The sequence below is a fragment of the Mauremys mutica genome, chromosome 1 (assembly GCF_020497125.1).
Source record: "Mauremys mutica isolate MM-2020 ecotype Southern chromosome 1, ASM2049712v1, whole genome shotgun sequence".
Lineage (NCBI taxonomy): Eukaryota > Metazoa > Chordata > Testudines > Geoemydidae > Mauremys > Mauremys mutica.
The window spans coordinates 253085976-253098030 of record NC_059072.1 but is presented as its reverse complement, the minus strand read 5'-3'; the positions used below and the strand labels follow the sequence as shown (position 1 = coordinate 253098030).

General features: G+C 42.9%; 1 protein-coding gene across 1 annotated transcript in view; it reads right to left on the bottom strand.

Moving 5' to 3' along the window:
* RASA3 (RAS p21 protein activator 3) overlaps positions 1-10339 on the bottom strand; it is a 198257-nt gene extending 187918 nt beyond the window's left edge. The window contains exon 1 of the mRNA XM_045007204.1: positions 10186-10339. Within this exon, the coding sequence (XP_044863139.1) occupies positions 10186-10240 (55 nt within the window). The 5' untranslated portion in view covers positions 10241-10339. The remainder of the gene's footprint in view (positions 1-10185) is intronic.
* Positions 10340-12055: the final 1716 nt, after the last annotated feature.

Here is a 12055-nt window from a genome sequence, read left to right as displayed (position 1 = left end):
AAAACTTCTGCCATTAGAAGATGTGGCATATGAAATTTCAGGGAAATTATTTGGGGTGGGGAGGGGAATTAGGTGTGTGCTGAAAATAAATCAAGCTTCTAACTGGAGCCTAAAATCTATTTCCACTACATAATGTTAAATTAAAGACATTGTTAAAGAACTGATGACAGAGTTGTTGTTTTTAAAATGCACTATGATCACATAAATTGCTAGTACAAAGCAGAAAAAGTTAAGAAAACTATTCAGAATGTACAAGTTTCTCATCAACTTCAGTCTCACAAAATACAGTCTATTGTCATCACTAAAGCACATACTAAGCCAGCAGTTCTCAAACTGTGGGTCAGGACCCCAAAGTGGGTTGCAACTCTGTTTTAATGGGATCGTCGGGGCTGGTGTTAGACTTGCTGGGGCCTGTGGCCCAAGACCCACTGCCCAGGCCAAAGCCCAAGCCCAAGCCCAAGCCCTCGGGCTTCAGCCTCGGGCGTGGGGGCCTGTAACCTGAGCCCTGCCACCCAGGGCTGAAGCCCAAGGGCTTTGGCTTTTGCCCACCTACACAAGGATTATGTAGTAATTGTTGTTGTCAGAAGGGGATCACAGTGCAATGAAGTTTGAAAACGGCTATAAGCTTCTCCTTGATTACCAGCACAAAATGGATGAAAGTAGATTTAAAATATAGTATTAAGACATAATACCACATGGTATAGCGATTCATTAACATATGTCTGGAATGTCTTAATTCCCTGAAACATTAAACAGACCACTAACACATACCCTATCATGTCTTAATGCTGTAGTATTGCTATTTGAGTTTTAGGAGTCTGAAGTCATTATCATAGAATCATAGGACTGGAAGGGACCTTGAGAGGTCATCTAGTCCAGTCCCCTGCACTCATGGCCAGATTAAATATTATCTAGGTCAGCGGTTCTCAAACCTTCCGCCCCCCACCCCTCAGACCACTTGAAAATTGCTGAGGGTCTTGGGGGACCACTTAATGAACTTTCCAAATGTTGTTTGTACCATTAGCTAACTATTGTAAAGTGCTTTGGATAAAAGCACTATATTAAAAAATTCTTAATACAAATAAAAGCACATAACTCATATTTTAATATCAATAGTCTTACCTTTTTTAATATCATGGATGTGCCCTGCCTCCCCATCCACAGCAGCCCCCAAGTTGGGGCTGGGAAAGAGGAGGGTCTCCCTGCTGCGGCAGCCATTGAGCTGGGCTGGGAAGGAGTCGGGGGGGGTCTCTTGCCCGCCACAGCAGCCCTGGAAAGTCGCCTCTTTCTCTGGCCACTGCAGCCCTGCACGTCCCAAATTCCCCCCACCCCCTTTTCTCATCCCACCGCCCCCTTCCATCAACCCCCTACTCCCCCAAGGCCACCACCTCACCGTACATGTGCGTCTTCTCCAGGGTCCAGGCACCTAATTAGTGGAGCCGTGCAGGCATGGCTCCGCTAATTAGGTGAGTGGCCCTTCATTCTCGTGTGTGGCCACCTAGGTGTGAGCCTTAGAGGGAACTATCTGTGGACCACCTGAATGGAGTTCACGGACCACTGGTGGTCCACGGATCACAGTTTGAGAACCTCTGATCTAGATCATCCCTGACAGGTGTTTGTCCAACCTGCTCCTAAAAATCTCCAATGATGGAAATTCCACAACCTCCCCTAGGCAATTTATTCCAGTGTTTAACCACCCTGACAGTTAGGAAGTTTTTCCTCAATGTCCAACCTAAACCACCCTTGCTGCAATTTAAGTCCATTGCTTCTTTTCCTATCTTCAGAGGTTAAGAAGAACAATTCTTCTCCCTCCTTCTTGTAACAACCTTTTATGTACTTGAAAACTGTTATGTCCCCCCTCCGTCTTCTCTTCTCCAGATTAAATAAACCCCATTTTTTCAATCTTCCCTTATAAGTCATGTTTTGTAGATCTTTAATCATTTTTGTTGTTCTTCTCCAATTTGTCCACATCTTTCCTAAAATGTGGTGCCCAAAACTGGACTCAATACTCCAGTTGAAGCCTAATCAGCGTGGAGTGGAGCAGAAGAATTACTTCTTGTGTCTTGCTTACAACACTCCTACTAATACATCCCAGAATGATGTTTGCTTTTTTTGCAACAGTGTTACACTGTTCACTCATATTTAGCTTGTGATCTATTATGACCTCTTTTGGACAATGTAAGTGTTTGATATCTTCGTTCCCCCCTTTCCCCCAGAGAGCTTTCCTAGAATTTGAGCATGGGTAACATGCCTCTTCCTTCATTCCAGGACTTCTACTTCCACCACCTCTGCTACTTCCCCCCTCATGTTGGTAAATATCACTGTGTTGCAGCTAGAGTGTCATACAGCACGTGGGGAGCTTTCCATGAGGGAATGGAAGATAGAGTAAGGGTGTCCGTATTAAGCACCAATCATCTTCCTTCCCTTTAAGGCAGTGATACTCAGACCTCAGTGGTTCAGGAGCCAAATTAGCGATCAACATTACCCAAGAGAGCCACAATAGCGTGAATTCATTGTTTTATTTACCGTAGTACTATATTTTCATATTTCAACAATATGATAGGGAAATATTTAGTCACATATACACACACACACATTCTCACAGCTAAATAACTGACCAAGTATTATTATATCAAATACAATCAGTTAACAACATAATAAAAGCCTCCTGATTGGTTAATAATTAAATCACACTGTGTTTAATATCATGTGCTGCAAAGAGCTGCAGGACACACATTAAAGAGCCACTTGCAGCTCAAGAGCCTCAGTCTGAATATCACTGGTTTAAGAGATCAAATGCCGTAATCATCAATTCACCAGAGACCATTCAGATCTCACACCAGTGTTAGCTATTGGCTTCTACTGGTTTATCCCCAACTTACAATAGTAAATGAGATCAGAGTGCGACCTTCAATCCTTCATTAGCCTGAGAATTGGCACGGGGGTGGGGGGAGGGGGAGAAGAAGAGTCTTAAGGTCCCTTCAGGATTCTATAATGCCATTTTGTTTTCATTTGTAACATGAAGATTTGCCTGTTATCCTGCTGTTAAGCAATATAGCACATCAATGGGTATTTTTAGGGTTGTTTTTTTTTTATTGTAGATCTTTCTATTTTTGCTTTAGGGTCAAGACTAAGTCAAAAGGTGATAGTTTTTAATAATACTTTTTAAAAAGTTTTGGCTCTCTCCCCATTCCTTGTTATTGTGGTAAGTACTTTGCTGCTACTTGTAAAATGCCAACCATATTTGAAAACCCCTTAAAAAATGTGTATTTCCCTGTTTCAGACTTCTGGCCAGATCTCTCTCTCAGGCATTTGAACGGGATGGGGAGGAGTGTACAACAAATTGCTGTATCCATCATCATCATCATGAAATATCTAATTAGGAAAAGGCAGTTAACAGAGAATCATCTTTTATATAGTCTAGTGGGCAATGCTGGGCCAGAGTGAGGAAGAAAAAAACCCCAGGACCCCACCATCGAATCATAAAAGTTAATTAAATGTACCTACCTCACACCCATCCAATCATTTCTTTTCATCAAAGGAATTTTTCTTCTAATGTGGCATAGTTGCAGCCTTAACTATGAAGTTGCTTTTACATGAGAAACATCACTTAATATGTGAAGTGTAAAAATGCAAATTCTTTTGTTAGCACGACAAAGTTACAACCAAAGTTACACCATTTACTGCTGGGGTTTTTTGCACTTGGTAATAGTAATCAACCAACCATTTGGGAACAGTAATCAGACAGTTGTCATAGGTCCTATATCTCAGCATGATATATAAGCAATTATCTAATACAAATATGGCCCTAGAGACTATGTCCTGCCTGCGCTGTCTGTAGGATTTTTAATCCTCTTGTGTAGCCTCAGAACAATGTTACACAGCAGCTGATTTCAAGTCTTTAACTGTTCATCCTTAGTTGTCATACAGGAAACGTAAACTTCCAAGGGAACGTGGCCAGGATGAATAGTCTATTAATCTTGGTGCAGCAGCTAGGAGAGAAGCCCCCCATGTTGACACATGAAACTTGAGGGAGATTAGTATCAGACAGAGTAATGCAAAAACAGACAATTGTAGGCACGCAGTAAGTAGTAACAGGAGCTAATATTGTGACTGACTATAACCCCAGTAACAGAGTATTTGTTTTCCCACTAATAAAAGCTATCCTAAAAAGTTATTTCAATACAATGATAAATTGACAAATGCGTTTTCTGGAAAACAATCACAGATTAGGATATCAAGTACCATATAATGGAGCTCTTGCCATCGGAGAACACTGGGTGCTTTGACCTCCAGATGAAGTCACCTAACTATATTTCTGAAGACTCAAGAAGAATCACTGTTAGTTAACCATGACCATGGGATCAAAGGATAGCATGGCTGCTAATTCCAGAAAGAAAAGAACTGGGAAGTTATGTTCAGAGTCCCTACTGTCCTGAATTAATCTGTTTTTTTGACCTAGTAACCTTGGCTCCAGACCCTCCAGAAACTGAACCATATTTGGTTTTGTTCTCATGTTCAGGATCTGTATAATTTTACAAAATGTGAATAAGTTAATTTAGAAATCATGAAAGGTACAAGACTGACAGCCCCGAAGACTAGCATCCTCTGCTATTCTTATAGCAAGGACAAAAACCCACAGGAGTAAAGTCTTTACCATGTTGCCTTAATAATTTACTTCGGTCCTCAGGTGGTGAGGCCATCCTTAAGGGTCACATGGTAGTTTGTTCTCCATATCCATTCAACCCTTGTACTCTCTTATGGATCTGTCAGAACGGCCTATTGTATGTAGTGCTCTCTTCACATGGAAGAGGGCTGACCACCATTCCTTTCACACAGCACACTGAATAACAAGTTAACAACCAAATGTGGTTGCTACCAAGCTGAACACGGTTTGAATCGGTGAGCTAGAGATGAAAAAGTCTATCTACTATGAATCCCCTTAAATCATCCAGTCTCACACTTTAAATAAACGGCTAACATACCAAACAACAAGCAACGCTGTTTAAATTACCACTCTGCCCCGACACACCATCAGTAGTACTTGTTAACATTTTAGTGTAGTTCTGATCTTGTGACTTCTTAAATACATCTGGGGACGGGCAATTAGCTTCGCCTAGTTTCCATCATTTGCTGCTCTACTGATTTTGAAACAGCTGATCAATAAATCATTCTTCTCCCTCACCCCAGGACATATTTTATATGTATGTATTTCTCACAATAATCATTTTTAAAGCATAGATTAAGGAAAAAAGTGACTTGCTGAGAAAATGTTTAATCCAATGTTTCTGCACTCATTGTATCACTACTCTGTTTACAAATGTAGTTGACTTTACTATTTCCACAATGACCCATTTCATACACAAAGTACTACATAATGCATCACTTCTAAAACGCTACTTCCATTCTCCATTTCTACATATGAGAGTGCATTACAGTATTCCTGAAAACTGCTAATATAAAGTCAGGCACAGTATGAGCACTACAACATTCTTGAGTTTCAGTTCTAACTTGCTACTGAGCTGGATTTATCATCTATACCAAAGTTACACTATGAAATCACCCACGTGAGTTATGTTCTGAAACCAGTCTTATTTCACTCATGACTTCCAAATGAAAGGTTCAATCCCACAAGAGATTGATATATGTGGGGCTGTTTCTAGAAATACTGTAGGACTAATCTCAACATCTGAACCTACAGATAAAAGGATAGTCAACTGTGAGAACTCTTTTATTACATATGATTTTTGAACATTCACTCAAAAGCACTAAGTTATGCTGTTCTCTTGATAGTATAAATTTAACATTCTTGGATACAACAGTGCAAGATTTAAGGTATTTTATTAAAACCAAAGTTCATATATTTTAAGGCCAAAATGGACCACTATGATTGTGTAATCTAACTTCCATTGTAACACAGGCCTGTCATTCCTGCAGTGTAGGATTTGTTCTTTCCTACTACCCAGGTTATAGCTTTCCATTGCAGAAATGCTGAATGTACTTTGTCTTTATTTCTGTAATTATAGTTAAGTAGTAAAATGACACGAGTCAAAGGAGAGAAAAGGGTAGCAATTAAGTAGAGCATATTTATTAAGTATTATTAACAGTAACTATGTTGCCAAGCAGAAGCACTCTCTTTGTAGTTTTTCCAGCCAATCATCTGCCACAAGTCTTATGTTGTTTCCTTTCAGGTTCTGAAACCCTGACTCATGGAAATATCAGAGCTGCACACTTCCTCAAAGTAGCAATCTTATAGGAAGCATTTGTTTAGTCTTACCAGACACATTGTTGTGTTTATGTATGAGAGATTCCTGTAAAAAAATAATTTTCAATGAAGAAAGATGGACAATGTGAAAATACAGTTTCAGTAAAAAAATAGCCACATAAAATCTGACCTTGGAGGGAAATATTTAGCAAAGGCAATAAATGTCCTTTTATTTCTGTCCATATGCTGCTTTCTTGTAATAAATGATTTTATTCTAATCAGGGAGGGACCATGAGCAAAAGCAGACAGGCACTGAGTTCTTCCAATGGAGAGGACCACAAAAAGGAGAGTTAGTGTAGTGACAGCTCCTCTTTCCCAAAAGCCCTAACCCATAGTGTCTCAAAGGAATCCACCTAATTTTATCTCCTCTTCAATATCTACATGAGATCATCTGTCGAATCAGCTCCACTGATATGCCAGCCATGGAAACAGAAGAAAGCCATTCTCCACAAATGCAAACAATGCAATCACAAAAATGTCACAAAGTCCACCCAAGATTAAGTCCTAAAGAGAGAGCAACTGGCTCAAGATGAATCAAGACAAGACTAGCATGATCCTCTTCAAAATAGGGAAAGAACTAAGACATCACACTCCACTTGGCTTGAAGTGGTTCTGTTCGTTAAACTCAATCATTAATCCTGGACAATCAGTTGACATTTTGTGCCACTAATGCTTTCTTCCATCTGCAGCTTCCTAGGGAACGCTACTTCTTCCTCCCGAACAAGATCTTCCCATGGTGATTCACAAGCACAAGACCTCGAGTCCATCTCACAATCCACTGCCATTGCTATTTCAAGGCAGTCAGTGTCTTCAACAGGTCAGGACCCTGCTGTATGTGGCCATTTCTCCATCCATGACATGGCAGAAGTGCTCCTCTGGGACAACACAGCTCACAAAACCAAGTACTAAGTGATTTTAGTCAAAGAAATTTGGCTTAGAAATGAATTTCCAAAGAAGATTAGAACTGATCCAGAGTCTGATCACTTTTAGAGCATTATGACAGAGTTTTTCCCACCATGAACTATATTTTATATAGCCAAAAAATGTAAACAAATCCAACCAGGGAAGGACAAACAGAAGTCCACTTGGATACTAGTGATGGGCACAAAAACCTCAAGATAGATAGATATGAAGAGATTTCCACTCCTAAAAGCTGATAGAAGTGGATTGTGGCTCCTTGCCTCTCATTTCCTCTTTCATGTCTACCTCTAGCTTGTAGATATCTGAATAAAATTCCAAACGCTCATGAAGACTGAGTGCAATACAAATACTACATATTATTTCTTCTGAGTGCACATAAAGACCATTTCTTCCACACCTTTGAGGTGGAAAGTCAGAACTCTAAAGCGTCTTGGCAAAATTATGCAGGTCACAACCACTTCACAAGACCTACTAAATAGAACTGAGACAACATCAACATACCAATTTTTCCCAGTCAGTTCAGAAATGGCAACTATCCTGCCACCTCTGTTTTGCTGACATGACTTTCACCTCTGTGAGAACATACTCAAGTCTCAGAAGTGTTTAACGTTTCAACAAAACTTCTTATATAAGCATTTCTTCAGGAACTCTTGCCATGAATGTTGGATTAATATAATTTTAAATACGTTACTACTACTAAATGACAGAAGGAACAAATTGGCTCCTGTATACATTTACCATTGCCCTCTACTGGATTAAAAAGTCAAATCTCATGTGCATACCAATCTGCTCTGCTACCTGACCTATTGGAGTTACTCCTACTACATCAGATAAAAGATCTTTATGTTAGGAACAAAAGGTTAGGCATTCTAGTGTCAATGACACATACTACAGTGAGAAAACTGTATCTAACTATACATAAGTGCCCATGAATCACTACTTTAGTATTAACAATGAGAAGTCCTTGTGGCACCTTAGAGACAAGGATCCTCGTTGTTTTTGCTGATACAGACTAACATGGCTACCACTCTGAAACCTACTCTAGTATTGAGTATCCATCAAAAATTACTCTAATAAGGGTTCGGATATTAAATTCTGAAATGGGATTAACTTTAGCAGATGCTTTGGTCAGATTAATCTCAAACCTTTTGCAGTTGTTGCTAAATTATATCTTCTCTGTCACTCAGACATATTTCAATTATGGCAGTCAATTAGTTATGACACCATGACATTACTCCCTTCAGTGAATACCAGTCAATGCTATACTACTTGCAGTGGTTTTTCTTGAATGCAAAATGGTAGATAGAAATTCTTCTGTTACTACTACTACTTTAGTTACAACATATTGCTATTCCATGAATTCCTCCTTTAATACACCTACCACAACAAGACATTAAACATGTGATTTTTTTTCTCCTTCAAGGGAACTTGAAAGCCAGTCTCATTCATGTTACCATAACATTTTATTTCTGTGGTGCCAAATTTTGTATTTTAAGCTACTGTGTAACTGGATTAATGAGGGAAGGATCCTAACAGCAAGGTAACATGTTGCCATCTCCTTGAAATACCATTTTGTTACCTGAGTAATGAGATTTACCCTCTAACTTGTTTTACTTTATCTTGCATTACAGTTGGTAGGCACGAAATTGCTTTTAGGAGTATCAACATGTCAACAGTGATTTTCAAAAGCGTAAAAAGGAACTAATCATCTAACTCTCTTAGCCCTCTGTGGGAGTTAGGCACCTTAGCTTCCTTTCAAACTCCCAACTGCCCCAAATAGCCGAGAAAAAAAGCAAAACAAAGTGCTCCCCTTCAAAATGAAGTGGGTTTATTCTGTTAAGGAAACAAGGGATTTCCCAACAGCCCTGCACACTCAAAACACTACCAGAGAGAGTTTTAATCTACAACACAGTGACATCTGTCGCTTACTTTCTAATAATGTGGTTTGGAAATCACTCAGCAGCTAAAATAGCAATGCATCTGTAAAACAAAGTGAGCTACCTTCTGCAACAGCCACATGGCAATAGCTTAGTTTCCACAATACATGAGACTGTAGCAATATTAGATGCATGAAAATCTTATTAAGGTTGAACCTACTGCTAGTCAGTTTATGCCCTTCTATTTCTCCACATCAGTTTTAGCAAACGATGCACAAAACTGATTATAGAATATCAGGGTTGGAAGGGACCTCAGGAGGTCATCTAGTCCAACCCCCCACTCAAAGCAGGACCAATGATGATTGGCTTTATTAGTCTTCAAACCGTTCTTCATACCTCTTCTGTGTAATTTAGCAAAAATCAAGTCCTAGGGCCCACGCAGATAATGCCCCAGGTTGTTCATCCATCGTATTACATAATCTGTCACCAATACTAGTGGGACTAGGAATCTAAAAGAAACAGAGATTTGCATTCTGCATGTCCAATGCACTTCCACGCGAGGGGTGGGGGGAAGAGCGCGTTTGAAAGACAAGTCCAAGGATAGGCGGTTGTGTTTAGTTTCTAACTGTAACTGACAAAGATGCTGCTGCAGCTGGTCCGTTTCTAGTCGGGATGTTGTGGCACGATTTTAAGGAGCAACCCAACCCATTTCAGGCAGGACAGACCCCTAGTGTCCTTCTCAGCATCCATCGCCCCTCTGAGGCGGCGTCTTTGCGAAGAAACTTCAGAAGGGACAAGCAGCAGCCAGGGCAGCTGCTGGGCAGGCTGCAGAGCGCTCTACGCGCAGAGCCGTCCCGGCTAGGAGGGATAAGGCAGCGCAGCTGCTGTAAAAGGCAACGGGACCCCACAGTGCCTAGCTAGGCGGCGGCTGCCTCCTCAGCACTCGCTTTAGAGGGAGGCGGGCTGGGGCAGAGGAGCCTCGATGCACTGGGGCTGCCAGTGCAAGAAGGTACCTGCAGTTAGGCTGCAGCCCCGCGGCCCCGGAGCCCGCGCCAAGGCTGCAAAGAGCCCCCCTCGCGCCCTTTGTTGGCGGCCGGGGACGCTCCCGTCTCCTGCTCTTACCTATTTTAATCCTGACGCTCTGGAAAACCCGGAGCCCCTCTTCCTCCACCGCCATGGTGCCGCCGAGCCTGGCTCCCAGCAGCGCTCACGCTCCTGCACCGCGGAGACGCAGGGACCGGGAGGCGGGCAGCGCCGGCCGCGGCGGGTCGGAGGCGGGCGGGCTGTGCGGCTCCGGCGGGCGGGCGGGCGGACACACTGCGCAGCCCCCGCCCGCTGCTGCTGCCGCTGCTGCTGGCTCGGCTCGCGCAGACCAGCGCCGCCCCCGCAGCCGCCGCCCCATTGGCTCGCGGAGCGCCCGGCCGCGCCGCTCATTGGGCCGCTGGGGCGGGCCGCTCCCCATTGGGCGAGAGCGAGAGACGGCGAGAGTGTTGCAGCCCCGAACAGCTGGCGAGCGGGGCCGGGGCCGGGCGAAGGGCCCCGCTACCTGCCCGCAGACCCTACCCCAGCCCCCCGGGTCACTGCCGCCACCATCTCGGCCCGTAGCAAGGTGAGCGCCGCACCCCAGCTGTGAGGGGGACCGGACAGCTCGGGAGGGCACCCAAAGTTTGTTACTCTTCCCAGGTGCACGCCAGGTAGGAATCTCCCCACTGGGTCTGACCCGGGGTCCATCTAACACAGGATCCTCCCTCCCATGGTGCGCAGTACTACATGCTACAGGGCACTTGTTCTCAACCTTCATCCCCTGCTACAATAAAAGAAAGCATTCAGGATCTCTCTCCCCTCTAGCCATTAAAAAAAAGGCAGGGTGAGCTGACCATGAAACCCCTCCAGGGCCTGTTCACAGAACCCAGATTAAAACCCAGTTTATCTCATTAACCCGATCACAGTCAGAGTAACGCCCACCTGCAAACTACCAGACATTTTCTTTGCTCAGTTTGGTCCTCAGCAAATCCCACTCTGCCTGACCACATGGGTACAGCAGGAAGCTCCGCTTCAATGCTCGCATGCACATGTGTGAAACCAGACCAAGAAACACAACCCACATCAGTGCTCGACGCTAAGCTGGGCTTCATAAAGCCAACAGCTAGCTGGCTGCAGCATCTCCTCCACATTTGGAGAAAGAAGTAAAAAAGATTTAATAGAAAAGTTTCTAGTCCTTTTCTGTGCAAATGTGAGCTTTCAGAGTATAAACTAATTGCCAGGGCTGAAGGGAACAACTCAACCAGCTGGGTCCCACTTCTGTAGCAGCAGCCTGAAGCAACCTAAAGATTACACACACACACACTTTTAATGTAAAATGAATGAGTTCAATTTAGGCTGTATCACAAAAAAAAATCCTCTCACTAACCTTCCAAGAACCTTAGGCTATCTCTGTGCAGAGTGGTGTGATCTTGGTGGAGAGGAGTCAGCTACATTTGAGAAGGGCAGCAAAAAGCTGTTGTGTAGGCCTTCCCACAAAATGCCAAAGCTGGCTCTGTTGATGCTAAGCTCCTCATTCTAGCCATGTGCTTTAGAAGTGAGAAAAAATAGAGGCAGGGAAGAACAAACTGGTGAAGGAGAGCCTGAGCACACATAAAGAAGCTAGTGGATAGGTAGGCGACTACAGAAGAAAGCAGGAGAAAAATCCCAAAGGCAGTCATTCTCACTTGAGGCAGGAAGCTTGTGGAAGAGGAGGAACAATAGTTCAAACAGGCTGTTAAGAACTTGGTGATTCAGTCCCATCAAGTGCTTGAGGTGATTCTGGACAAAGCTATTCATTTTCTTGTTTTTTTAAAAATATGTATTAGAAGTCAATATTTTTAAATGGCAAGTGGAAACAATCAGGGGCTGTAATCAGAGTAGGGGGCCAGGTAAGAGGAAAAATCTCTCAGGCTTTTCAGTTTTGCACTGTAAGCAGGCATGGTAGAGATTCCAAAAGAAAATTGACAAG